Source organism: Sorghum bicolor, chromosome 1 (assembly GCF_000003195.3).
Source record: "Sorghum bicolor cultivar BTx623 chromosome 1, Sorghum_bicolor_NCBIv3, whole genome shotgun sequence".
In the NCBI taxonomy this organism is placed as follows: Eukaryota; Viridiplantae; Streptophyta; class Magnoliopsida; order Poales; family Poaceae; genus Sorghum; species Sorghum bicolor.
In genome coordinates, this window is record NC_012870.2 from 15,363,715 (window position 1) to 15,377,306 (window position 13,592).

Here is a 13,592-nt window from a genome sequence, read left to right on the forward strand (position 1 = left end):
GTAAAAATGTATTTGATAAAATTTTAATTTTTTGAATAAACTTTTAGATATTTTTAGTCCGTATTTAGCTTCTTTAACTTTTGACTTTTATTAGTTCGATTCACTTTTCTTTGCTGGGATTGGGACTATCAAAACTGCTCATGGTGTAAAAATGAAGGTTTTAAAAGTTAAGAGAAGCTAAAAACTGGCTTGTAGATCACGAAAGATGATGGTCAAGGAGGAAGGTAAATTAGATTTTTTTTTTCTTTTCTATTTTATTTTATATGAAATGCAGGAGGTACTGTACGTGCGGTGAGTCGGGACTTGCGCTCAAGAACGTTAAAGTTCATTGGGCCTAAGCCTATAATTGATGGGCCTCCGGCCTCAGGGACAGGGGTCCAGTTTTTCAACCTTTCGGCTTCTTCCCGCAGCTGCCGCCCGCGCCCTGCTCGACGCTATTCCCCACCGGAACTCAACCCCAGTCCCCAGCACCAAGCTACCATGCCACCCGCCGCATCCACAACCGCATTCTCCACCACCTCCGCCGCCCAAGGGCTCCTCGCCGACGCGGCGACGTCCCAACGCTCCGGGTCTTAGTTGGCCATCTTCGAGGCCGCCGCGGCCTCATCCGCTCCCTTCCCTTACCCTCCTCGCCGACGCCGACACTTGCGGGCGGCTTCCTGCGCTGGGAGGCGAGGGCGGGACCGTCCCCGTTCGTCGTGGCGGGAACCAGGCCTCGCGCGGCTGGTGCTGGTGTTCGACCGACGGAATGCCGCGCGGGAGCGCGGTACTCTGCAACTTACTCGTCAGGCTGGGCCAAGGTATTTGAGCTGCTCAGAGAAATGACGAGGCACAAGGAAAATGGTGGGGGCCTGTTTGTGTGATAACAACAATTCCAGCATGTAGAAAATGCTGCTTGTTTGTGTGGCGGTTGATTATTGGTGACGGGTGAGGTTAATGTATCCTGACAATCGCTAACTATCCTCTTGTATTGGAAGTTTCTTTGTTTCCTTAGGCTGGGTCCTTCAACGTTTGGGAAAAGAGGAAGATGTTGCGGCATGGATCTCTCCATTGTGGGGAACAAGTGTACATTCTTCAGAGTGTAACTGATGACGCATCTGTTTTCTTCTCTGGTTAGTCGTCTTGCTTGAGGTGCACAAGTGTGAAACGCTCGGGTCATGCATTGAAATGCACCCACAAGACATATGGAAAACTCTGTTAGCTTCATGCCACAATCATATTTTTAATAAATCAGAAAAGCCAAGAAGATGCTTACAAGAAATGTAACCCATCCACAGAAACATGCTGAGAAAAAGATGACAGGAAGTAAAGTCCAAAAGCAGCACCAAATAATTTTCTTAATTGCATCACTAAGAAAAGATCATCAGCATCACAACAAGACATCCCAGCCTCTTTCTTAAGCACCAGACAACAACCAATACTCTCCATGTCTGTAAAGCAAGTTCATTTCATGGGTTTTAACCTTCCTTCACCATCCACTAGGGCTAAGAGAGATTGAAGAAAGCTAATCAGGTTCTTCATTAGGTAATTTTCTGCTATTCGACTAAGCAGAAGTGCTATTTATAATTGCGTCTTTTTCGAGTAGTCTGTTTGAACTTTATATTCCTATGCAACTTCAAATTTCATCCCCTAAATTTTGACGCACCAACATTTTTTTCTCAACAGGAGATGCTTTTCCAGAGTTCCAAGCTTATATGATTGCCAAAGCTATGACTTTACAGTCACAAGCAGTGAAGCACTACATTATGCGGATAAAACAAGGTCACTACAACTTTTAGAAGAATTATTGTACGTTTCATGCAAAAGATGAAGTTTTCTTTTTGCTGATTGATTGGTCTTGCAAACAACATGTAGCTGCCACCTGCCAGTGAACTTTGGGATTACTTCTGGGATTGTTGTGCAAGAGGAATTTCATGATAACCAAATTTATGGTTTTTAGCTGGGTCGCTTATTGTGGTTTGATTTTTGCTAAGTTTTTTTTGGTGCTCTTTGTCACTTTGCCTGTACTGCACTAGTTTCTTTGGCCTTGTGTCCTATAGTCACAGGTCTTGTCAGCTGTCGAAGGCAAGTTGCTCTGGTCTAGTTTTTTTCCCCCTTGAGGAGGGGGATTCTTCTCCCTCCTTTGTACTATTTTTCTCTCTTAACGAAATGATGAGCAACTCTCTTGCGTGTTTGAGAAAAAAAATTAATCAACTTCTTAAGGGGCACAATAAAAAATGGCATTGTATATTAGAAGTAGGGACACAAATTTGAGTAGAAGAGGACAAAAGCTGTGAGTCACAAAGTTTCAAGCTAGCTAATGAGTGAGCAAGACTTTCACTGTTCTGTTGACAGAAGAACTAGCAGCATGCTGACCGTTTTTATCCTTTTTTTTCTCTGCAGCTAATAAACAGGACATCTTAGTTGTGATAATACATTTTCAGCAACCATGTTTTGGAAGGCAAATCTCTCAACGCATGGCCAAGAAACAAAAGTGAAAGGTGGGGTCTATCTTTTGTAGATCATAAACTGTTCAAGAACAGCTAGATCTAGTGGAGCTCTAGCACAATGGGAAGTCTTGAGTATTGCGAGATAAACTCAAATACAACTCTTGACTACATAAACCGACTGTTAATGGAGGAGGGCACTGATGAGAAGGCAAGCATATACCAACGACATGATGCACTTCAGGCCATGGAGAAGCCATTTTATGATATTCTTGGACAAGCATATCCATCTTCACCTACGGAGGCAATGATCAGTAGAGATAACCAAGTAGATTGTCCCCAAGACAATTATAGTGAACAGACATGCAGTGGTAGTTTTTTCACTGAGAATCTTGGGCCACAAGGTATGCACCTGGTAGCCAATGACTGGGCTTCTGAATGTGACCATTTGTCTTTGCAATTTGAGAGAGGTGCTGAGGAAGCAAATAAGTTTGTCCCCATTATTGTGCAATTGGTTGATCTGGACAGTAATGGCCTTCCTGATTCCAATCAAATGACAAAGGCAACAATTGGACAAAAGGGCAAGCATGTAAGCAAAATACAGAGTCATCCACATGTGGACTTGGAGTTTTTGGAAGCAAGGAGCAGTAAGCATTTGGCCATCTCGGTTAGCGAAACAACCCGGGATGAAATGTTTGACAGTGTTCTGCTCTGTGATTGGCAGTTCCATTGTGATGCTGCTCATCTTAGAGAAATTAAGGCAAAAGAAGCAAACAACAGTTCACAGAATGTTTGGAGAAAAGGTTATGGCCAAGGGCAGATGAAGTCACAAGGTAAGAAGAAAGAGGAGGGGATTGACCTCAGGGATCATCTCATGCAGTGTGCACAAGCAATAGTAGTAAACAACCTTCCATTTGCCAGTGAGCTACTGAAGAAGATAAGGCGTCACGCTTCACCATATGGAGATGGCTCTCAGAGGCTGGCACTTTACTTTGCAAATGGTCTTGAGGCACGCTTGGCCGGGACAGGGAGTCAGATGTATCAAAAACTGATGGAGAAACGAACAAGAGCCACCGACATGTTAAAGGCCTACCGCCTTTTCAATGCAGTGTGCCCTTTCGCTAGGGTAGCATACTACTTCTCCAACCAAACAATTGCTGACCTATTGAACGGGCGACCAAAGGTGCATATCATTGATTTTGGCATCACACTCGGCTTTCAGTGGCCATCATTAATCCAGCGTTTTGCCAAGCAAGAAGGTGGCCCCCCAAAGCTTCGTATCACAGGAATAGATGTACCTCAGCCAGGTTTTCGCCCCTGTGCAATAATTGAGGCGACAGGAAAACGCTTGGCTGAGTATGCAGAAATGTTCAATGTGCCTTTTGAATACCAAGGGATCGCCTCACAATGGGAAGATATCTGCATCGAGAATCTCAATATTGACAATGATGAGGTGCTTATAGTCAACTGCATGTACAGAACAAAATATCTTGGTGATGAGACAGAAGACATAGATAGTGCAAGGGATAGGGTACTGCGTACCATGAACAGGATCAACCCAGAGGTTTTCATTCTTGGCATTGCGAATGGGATGTACAACAACCCATTCTTCCTGCCACGATTCAGAGAGGTTCTGTTCCATTATTCTGCGCTGTTTGACATGCTCGATGCAACTGCTCTCCGGAGTGACGAAGATAGGGTACAGATAGAAAGGGATCTGTTCGGGGCAAGTGCACTTAACGTTGTAGCGTGTGAAGGTGCAGAAAGGATTGAGAGGCCAGAGACTTACAAACAGTGGCAAGTGAGATGTCTCAAGGCTGGGTTCAAGCAACTTCCTGTTGATAAAGCAATCCTGAAGAGATCAATAGATGAAAAAGACAAGCATTATCATGAAGACTTTGTCATCGATGAAGATAGCAGATGGCTGCTACAAGGATGGAAGGGGAGGATAATGCATGCAGTGTCCTCGTGGAAACCGAAAGAATCATACACTAATCAGTAAGATCCAGGTAGATCGTTGTGAACAAGTCAGCTAAACCAGTAATGATGTTGTGAGGAACTTTAGACAATCTTCAGCAGAATGCTTTAAGTATCCTCTAGTCTAGACTCTCATTTGAACAAATGTAAGTGCCACATTAAACAAGGCGTAAATGAGACTTAGGATGAGGTGATGGGTACAACAGAATGAACAGACATAGCAAGTATGAGGTCCCTCTTCTATTGGTTCAGGTTCTCCCCACCACCTTCCCTATCTACCCACTGATCGCAATTGGTGTCCCTATGTGGCTACTCTGTCTATTGACAAGATTTATTTATTTATTTATTTGAAAGGGAGATGAACTATCCACCTTGTTGCCTGGGGAAAAAGTATGTTGGCGAGCTCCGAGGGTTGGTATTCATAATCTTGTAAATCTTCAATGCCTAGCTCGAGTGCAGCCGTGCAGGTCATAGTAAATGATACGCGTGAGTAGGTTCTATTAAAAACTTTTTGAGCTGTACAGTTGATGTGTTGTATCGTCGGCTCTGCTTATTTTTGACACTTAGAATGGATGGTTTCGCCGGCTGGGATATACCAGCTGACCAGCATATAAAGTTATACTCTCTCCATTATTATAAATTATAATTGTTTTAGCTGTTATAGATATATATATATCTTTCATTATATATCTGGAATATTGTAACCTATATCGAAGTGTCATAAACAAAGGCCTTGTTTAGTTCACCCAAAAACCAAAAGTTTTTCAAGATTCCTCGTCACATCGAATCTTGCGGCACATGCATGAAGCACTAAATATAGATGAAAATAAAAACTAATTACACAGTTCACCTGTAAATCGCGAGATGAATTTTTTTAAGCCTAGTTACTTCATGATTGGACAATGTTTGTCAAATAAAAGCGAAAATGCTACAGTCTCGAAAACCAAAAAAAAATAAAACTAAACAAGGCCAAAATGCATATGCCTCAAAAAGTTTATATAACACTTTTAATTTAGAAATGGAGGGAGTTGGGCCCACAGGCTTTTTGCGCACAACGAACCTCAAAGTTGGTTGGGCCAAGACTCAAATGCTATGTTGATGTTACAGTAGTGCCTGACAGCTACAACATAAATACTAACATTGCAGGTCTAGACATTTTTATTCTTAATTTTCATGTCCAACCAACTCAAAGCTATCTACATAAAGGCTCAACTGAACAATTACCACTCTATCCTCATAGGTGAAGCGGCTGCTCTTGCTCTAGGAGCGACAATTGTCAAAGCACTACAACTACATTCTTGCAACTTTCTTTCAGATTCCCAACAACTAGTGCATTTTCTTCACCAAGACCAACAGGATCACCCCCAACAGTGGAGGATCAAACCATTTACACGATCATATTCCAACATTGCAGGCACCTTGCAAGCTCAACTCTTCAAGATTAGTAGAAAGGCAAATATAAATACTGATACTTTGGCTACACAAGCCCAAAGTTCCACTCCCTCTTCACAAGCCTTCCATTGTAATAGATCTCAATATGGATCTATATGCTCCCTTCTTTAGGCTCTACTCAATGTAGATCTCACTAATGTAACTATCTTAATAGCAGCTTGCTGTGGTTAATAAAAGGGTTTTTTTGATTCTAGCCATTATAATTCTTCAACTTTAGAGATATGCCATTACAATTCACCTATTCTGAAATTTGCCATTATAATTCTTCTTCTACCTGATTTTTGCCATTTTCTACGTCTTTTAGACATCTGGACCCATTGTCAGATTGTATACAAATACGTATCTTCGGTATAGACTAAAACACTCCTGCTTCTTTTCTATGACGTGTGGGTCCCACGCGTCAACTTCTCCTTCAACCTCCAGCCATCTCTCTCCTTCAATCTCTTCTCCCTCCACGGTCCAACTAGGGGAGTGCCTGAGGGGCGTCCACTGCTGCAAGCACGCGTGCCCCGTGTGGGTCTATTGCTGCTGCAAGCTCGCGCGCGCGGCTGCATGCTGGCGTGCCCGCGTGGCGGCGGTGGCGCCTCGTCTGTGCGTGGCCATGGTGTCAGTGCGGGAGGCCGAGGCACGCGAGCGGCTACAGCATGTGGCAAGAGCATCAGTGTGGGAGGCCGGGCTCGCGAGCTCCTGCAGCGAGTAGCCGGATTAGCGAGCAGGAGCTCTGCTCCTACGGCCATGACGGCAGCATATCGGCGTCCACGGGCCTCATCCACCGACAGCTCGGCTCAGGCCAGCGCGGCGACTTCCTGGCGTTCCGGTGCTCGCGCCGCGACTCCGCTCCTGACGAGTACGACGGCTGCCGCCGGCCACCGGATCTAGCAGAGGCCTGCCCAGCGCGGATGGTGTCGAGCTGCTTGCTGTCGCAGCCGTTTCGAGCGGCCACGGGCCATGGCTGCTGGCATCGGGGACAAACTTGGATGGAGCTCCCATGTGGGAGGTCGAGCTCGCGACCGCCTCCTGCGTCTCCGCCCACCTCTCCCATCTCGTTAGACAGCTTCCTTCAGGATAGCTGAAGGTTGAAGGAGAAGCTGACATGCGGGGCTCACACGTCAGTGACTGATATGAGAAAGAAGAAGCAGAGGTGTTTTGGTCCATACAGAAGATCCGTATATGTATACAGCCTGACAATGGATCTAGATGTCTAAAAGACGTAGAAAATGGCAAAGATCAGGTAGAAGAAAAAGACGTCCCAACGCTCCGGATCTTAGTTGGTCATCTTCAAGGCCGCCGCGGCCTCCTCCGCTCCCTCCCCCGACACTTGAGGGCAGCTTCATGCGCGGCTGCGCGGGGAGGCGAGGGCGGCACCATCTCCATTCGTCGTGGCGGGAACCAGGCCTCGCGCGGCGGGTGTTCGACCGACGGAATGCCGCGCAGGAGCGCCGTCGCCTGCAACTTACTCGTCAGGCTGGGCCAAAGGTATTTGAGCCGGAAAAAAAAATCTGTGCAGCCTGGCTGCATTGAGGTGTACTGCAGTATCCTGGATCGACACATCCCATAGAAGAATCCTCCTCACCCCTGACCCATTCCTCAAGAATCTACAACTAGAGATAGTACCTCCTGACATCTATTGCCTGGGTTGCCTCTGACTGCCCAATGGAACATATGCTGGATCACATTCTATTTGACCATTATGTGTGTTCAGGAGATAAATGAATGTGAACCGAAAATGTCAATCAAGGAGAATAAGGGAGATGGTCTATTTACTCATAATATAATCTTTTCTTCATGATGAATCTGTAGGATCAGTAGTTTGTTGTCAGTTTGTATAATTCATTGTAGACTGATGGCGAAACAAAACGTTTACTAATGTGGATCCTAAAATGACCTTAAGTTTCGGGTTGGAAGAAAGCAAGAGCTCAGTTATGAATTTTTTAATCAAATAATTTAGAATCAATATTAATTTAAAATATTTGTTAAAAAGGAAAAATAGAAAATTATATTACTTTTTTCAGAATTTCCAGCAGGTTTTAGTCGTTTGTGAATTTCCTTCTTGCTTACACTATGATGTATTACCAGTATGATTATATTGTTTCCCTGATGCTCCTACTCGATTTGTTGATATTATGCAACGATTGATTGTTAAGGGTATTAAACTATTGAAGAAACATGGTGATGTTTTTTTTTTGTTCATTCATGTGTTTGAAACGATTTTCCATGATTAAATCATATTAGCAGCCTTATTTGCATTCAGGTGGCATTGTTCTGTATATTTACTATAGAGCTCATTACTGCAACTTGTGTGAATTTCTTCATTAGTTAAAATCATCCATTTTGGGCCCAGCAAAATATATATCTGTACGTGATCTGTCATGTTCTAAGGAAATTGTTTCCATAGAAACTTTATGTGATCTAATTATGTAAACTGATCTCTGAATGGTAGGAAGTTTTGCTGCATGTACAGTAGGTTGGCTTGTAAACCTTGCAGCTATTGAGGATGGGATCATGTAACATTCTTTCCACTTTCAATACATTTCCTTATCCATTATGCACTCTTATCTTTAATTCACTTTATCAAAAAAATTTGCAATTTAATTTACTATATACTTATGTTCCATTTCCACCCTAGTTTGTTCCAGTTTTTATCTGACATGTCCGATAATCGTATATGCATTTGGAAAACTTATTTTATGTGCCATAAAAGAGATTTTATCTTTTATATGCATTATGCAGCATAACTTTTGCCTCAGCCTGCCTCACCTGATTTTTGTTTCTTCACAACATAGCTATCCATTTCTGGTGTGCTATTATTGCTAAAAAATCTGCAGGATTTTTATATGCACAATACCATACATAATTGGTTCAGTCTGTAGTCACAACTAAACAGCAGTATGCTTGCACTTACAAACATGCATGATTAAACTGGATTAGTCAGCCGTATATAATTCAATTTTATGACATTCATATCAATCGGCAGCACAATCTATCTTTAAGTACTTGTCAAGCATCCTATCCTTGGTTAAGTCTGTGAGTACCCCTTCTCAACTTCAAGACCTTGCTCTGCTGCAATCCACTCGACCACTGTCTGAACTTGATAGGCACTGACATGATTTGGATCCACAAGCATGCAATCTCTGTGCAATCATCACCATGGAAAAGTACAAGAGCTTGCACAGTTGGAAGCCTCCACCCCTTCCACTCACACTACAGGTAATCCCCCTCACAGGTCACAGTAGTGATATCCTTAGTATGCCACCTCTTCTATGAGAAACATGAGTTGGGCTCCATGGTTTCGTCGTCTTCCCCTTCTCCCTTTGCGACCCCCCCCCCCCTCTCACCCCACCCTGTTCATTCTTCAACGAGTGTGCACTTGCTCAGTGATTGAGCAAGGGGTTCTCTTACAGAATGAGGCATAAAAGATGAAGCCATTGTCCTATAACAATAAAATAAGTTTTATCTTGATATCCACAAACTCATGCCAACTAATACAGTGTTTCCATTTTACAAATCTCTCATCTCAGTACTGTGTATTCAGCCTCATCGATTCCAAGAATCTATATCCATTTGTCTTTATTGTGCTACTAACTAGTATAGTACAATCTATGTCCATTTGTCCTTATCAGTTAACAGCAGGCCATCAATAGATTGAGATTATTTTGATTTGCTTGTTTCGCTTATAATATTAGAAACTAACCTATAGTTTGATTTGGTAATCTGTATTGTATCTAGTACTCGATTTATTGAAAATTTTGTGCACAAAGTATAAAATAGAATCAGTTCTTCATTCAGGTTGAGATGACAATAGACAACTAAACAGCAATGGATGCCCACTTCAGACATTGATGGTTACAAGGATGTCAGCCACATAAAGTCTATACAGGCTTTATCAATCATCAGTGCAAGCAATCTTCAAATACTTATCGAGCGCTGCATCCTTGGTTATGTCAGTGTAGTACCCCTGCTCAACTTCAAGTCCTTGCTCTCCTGCAATCTGCTCCACCACGGTCTGAACTTGATAGGCACTGACATGATCTGGATCCAACAAGCATGCAATCTCTGTGCAATCATCTCCATGGAAGAGTGCAAGAGCTTGCACCGTTGGAAGCCCTCCACTCCGTCCAGTCACCCTGCGGGTAATCCTCCTCACAGCTGGGACATCCTTAGACAGTACTGGGATATTGTAGCCCTCAATCCAAGGCGTAACGCCAACTGTTGTGGCACCTCTCTTATGTGAGACATGAGTTGGACCCACATCAGGCTTAACTGGCAGAACATCAGGGAGTACGCTACCTAACCACTGGTTTTCCTTGTAATTTGGACGGTAGTAGCCAAGCTCACGCCGAATTGCACCCACAGACTTTCCTGTTGGGTGGGCTGCTGCATACAGGAACACTGGGACTGCAAATATACAATTCGTTGAGGAAGATCAAAATAGTTGAACAGCTGATTTTTGGATTTGGACATACCTTGTAAGCCATTTCCAATGTCAGATGCTACCTGCTTAGCCAAAGAAGCAGCATCCTCAATTGTGGCTTGACCCACGGGGTGGAAGGACAAGTCATCGACGACACCGATCCTTGGATGCGTCCCTGACTGTGATTCAAGGTTTATGGTTGCAAATGCAGCCTCAATCATCGCCAGCAACACCTTCCTGATTGGGCTATATATCACTTCTCCAGTTGAGCTGTCATCGACGATGTAGGAGACAAGCGTGTAGCGGAAGCGGTTGTAGTGATGATCTCCTAACTGGCTGACGACAACAACCTGAGCATCACTCTTGCTTGCATGCTCGATTGTGTCCATAGCCATAGTATTGCGGGTTTCTGAAATGTAGAGCTTGCAGAAGATGAACTTGGAATGCTTCATGCTCAGCTTTGGCTTTGGCTTCACAGCAGATGAACAAGATAACTCAGGTTAGCACAAGTTGTTTAAGGTTTTATTTGTAAATACGGAATGGTTAACAGTAAGACCTGTTCGTAAGTTGAAGTGGAGTGAGTGAAAAAGGTCCAATTTTGATGTCTCTATCAGAATTTCTGCCTTTTAAGAATCAGGATGTCTATGTTTGATTTCTTTAACGAACAGGAATAATATACTTTGACTCAAATCTGTATTCTACAGAGCTGATGTTCATATGCAGAAATGAAGTAATCTGTTTTGTGGCTATGAGCTAAACTCTAGTCTGAATGCTATTGCAGGAAAACCTAAGCATCCATCTGGATAAAGCCTGAAGACAGTAATGCAGGAATCCTACATCATCAGGAAAATTTCTTGCGAGGTAGGTCTTGGATAGGATGTTATATCGAGTCTTTTGGTCGATTTGTCCTGCCAAACGTTTTACAGCTCGAACCCATCTTGACTAGGAGGTGGTTAGGCAGCAGTGCATACCTTGTTTGCGTGATGAGGCTCCATGCCTGCTGCCTGCCCTGCTTCTTCTTCCCCTCTTCCCTTGATCGCTTCTGACTGTGTGCGTCCCTGCGTGGTTCTTTTCAATGAGTGCGGGCCTGCTCAGTGATTGAGCAAGGGCCCTCTTATAGTGGGATATGCATCATGAGGGGTACTTGCAAGAAACCCTGTGGGTCTCTTGTTGCTTGTTCTTTTGCGAGTCAATTTTAGCAAGGTCCCAACGCCTTCTGTTCTATGGATGCAGCATGTGGCTTATCAGCTTTCTGACTCATACCCTGCATCCGGAAGGAAGGCGGCGACTTAACAATAGCCTTTATTTTTTTTTCCTATCTTCGGATCTGAAGCATCATGCCATCACTCAATGCTTTTTTATTGCAGCATACATTAATCTCTTGCATCATCTTTAGCAACCCTTGTCTCTTACTACACTTCACCAGAGCAGAGAAGAGCAAGCTTTCAGCCATTGCTTGTTGCATGAGTCATGGACCTTGTCTGTTACCCCCGTCTAGTGGGCCACTGCAGTGTCATTATCCACCTCCAGCACACGGTTTCGCAGGAAACCATTTTCTGGAAGAGACTGGTTGATAGCCCTGTGCGTGGGTCCGAAAATAAATAAATAATAAATCTTTATCTATGTTTTCGCCACGCACAAGATGTACTGTGAAGAAGATCGGATCAGATTTGTGGTGTAGCGTTTGTATTTATTGCTGCCCTGTGTGCATCAACTATTATTTGTGTTAACAATCTCATAAAGGCCTGTAGCAGAAAACCCGTTGAGTTGGGTCTGTGTGTACCTCCATGACCATAAACCATCCTGCGTTCTTGTGAGATTGGTAGGATGGTGACAACAGATTTTAAGCTCTGTCTTGTTTTTCCCCCATAATAAGTAATGTTACTAATAGGTGCACTGTCTGTGTTGCAATTGCAGAACTAAAGCTCATTGGACTCTGATGAATGGGATGAAGCTTTCAGTTTGGGAAACAAAAAAACCCAAGAAATGCTGAGGTTTGGACTTTGAACTAAAAATCTGGGTAGCGAGGGGGAAAATTCGTCTGGAACACGCGGGTGCTCTCATCTTGCGGCTCTCAAGGGAACAGTGTTACTGCATGAAGAGAATCCCATGCGTTTGGACGCCGGTGGTGTCAGCGTCCACGGTCCACACGCGTGGACACGGATCCGCTTCGTGCCCTTGCGGATAGGGTCGCCGTTTCAGCCAGTGGCAGTGGATGGGGATCACGGTTCACGTGCATGCCTTCTACCTGTTGAGCAAAGCTTTGCTGTCGTTTTCCACGTTGGCCAGGCGCTACGAGTCCTAGCTGTACACACTGCACACCTCTTTGCACTCGTATATATGATATGATGCATTCCATTTCCATGTAACCAAACGCTAATCTATCTCTAAATCTTTATTTGGACAGTCCTTTAAATAAAAAATGTATAGATATTTTTTTCACTCCCTTTTTTTTTTGTATATCATACACGTGCTCTGAAGAGCTATCCATCCTCTCCATTTACCATCTTTACCTAGCAAAAAAACATGAATAAAAGCTAGCAGTATTTGAAGTCCTAAGTCCTAACTGGTGAAGCTATTTGGAAGACTTTTAATTCACTAGAACTTTTTATTTCTATCAAGATAAAGAGACTTTTGAAGTTGCTTGTTGGCAGTAGTACCCATACAGAAGTCTTCGGTTGTCTGTTCTATGAGGAATGTGTGGCCTATGGCCTATGAGGCCTTGTTTAGTTTCAAAAATTTTGGTAAAATAGATAAGTATTTTCGTTTACATTTGACAAATATTGTCTAACTATGGACTAACTAGATTCAAAGGATTTGTCTCGCAAAATGTAGGCAAACTGTGCAATTAGTTATTATTTTTATCTACATTTGATACTTCATGCATACGCTGCAAGATTCGATATAATGGGAAATCTAAATTTTTTGCAAATTTTTTTGGGAGCTTTTAGGCCTTGTTTAATTTCATTTTTTTTTGCAAAATAGATACCATAGTATTTTCGTTTGTATTTGACAAATGTTGACTACGACTCAAAAGATTCGTCTCGCAAATTACAAATAAATTATATAATTAGTTATTTTTTAGCTATATTTAATGCTCTATACATATGTCGTAAGATTCGATACAATAAATAATCTAAAAAATTTTGTAAATTTTTTAGAACGGAACAAGGGCTGAATGTGGCCATGTGGGGGTAGGGCAGCCCATGGCACATACTTACTACTCCACGTGCAACTGCAAGGTACGGCACCGTTACCGTTGGATCCGATCGCCACGTGCTCCATTGACATCGATTCGAGTCCCCGTGCACCAAAGGTCCTACGCC

General features: G+C 43.2%; 2 protein-coding genes and 1 long non-coding RNA gene across 8 annotated transcripts; 2 read left to right on the forward strand and 1 right to left on the reverse strand.

The window, feature by feature from the left end:
* Window positions 37-5,039, forward strand: LOC8064560 (scarecrow-like protein 9). 6 transcript variants are annotated; one of them, XR_002449170.1, is made up of 5 exons: window positions 37-1,112; window positions 1,483-1,524; window positions 1,666-1,761; window positions 2,383-4,655; window positions 4,758-5,039. XR_002449170.1 is itself a non-coding variant. In XM_021451185.1 (5 exons), the coding sequence occupies exon 5, from the start codon at window positions 2,548-2,550 to the stop codon at window positions 4,426-4,428; it is 1,881 nt and encodes a 626-aa protein (XP_021306860.1). In that variant the 5' UTR covers window positions 37-800; window positions 978-1,112; window positions 1,483-1,524; window positions 1,666-1,761; window positions 2,383-2,547; the 3' UTR covers window positions 4,429-5,039. The 6 variants fall into 6 exon arrangements, 5 of the variants coding, with proteins under 5 accessions (XP_021306860.1, XP_021306863.1, XP_021306861.1 ...); XM_021451185.1 differs by having other exon boundaries at window positions 37-800; window positions 978-1,112; window positions 2,383-5,039; XM_021451188.1 differs by having other exon boundaries at window positions 1,278-1,524; window positions 2,383-5,039.
* LOC8064561 (formimidoyltransferase-cyclodeaminase) lies at window positions 9,616-11,708 on the reverse strand. The gene is made up of 3 exons (XM_002466833.2): window positions 11,238-11,708; window positions 10,319-10,736; window positions 9,616-10,250 (listed from the first exon to the last, which is right to left on the reverse strand). Exons 1-3 carry the CDS (start codon window positions 11,259-11,261, stop codon window positions 9,739-9,741), a joined length of 954 nt encoding a protein of 317 aa, XP_002466878.1. The 5' UTR covers window positions 11,262-11,708; the 3' UTR covers window positions 9,616-9,738.
* Window positions 10,627-12,776, forward strand: LOC110431733. The gene is made up of 3 exons (XR_002449171.1): window positions 10,627-10,765; window positions 11,048-11,127; window positions 12,184-12,776. It is a non-coding gene; the product is annotated as an uncharacterized LOC110431733 (long non-coding RNA).

Coding starts and splice junctions, on each gene's coding strand:
- LOC8064560 (XM_021451187.1), top strand. CDS start 2,548: ATGGGAAGTCTTGAGTATTGCGAGATAAACTCAAATACAACTCTTGAC.
- LOC8064561 (XM_002466833.2), bottom strand. CDS start 11,261: ATGGAGCCTCATCACGCAAACAAG. Junction 10,737..11,237: donor AGCCTCATCACGCAAACAAG/GTATGCACTGCT, acceptor TCTGCTGTGAAG/CCAAAGCCAAAGCTGAGCAT. Junction 10,251..10,318: donor CATTGGAAATGGCTTACAAG/GTATGTCCAAAT, acceptor GTATATTTGCAG/TCCCAGTGTTCCTGTATGCA.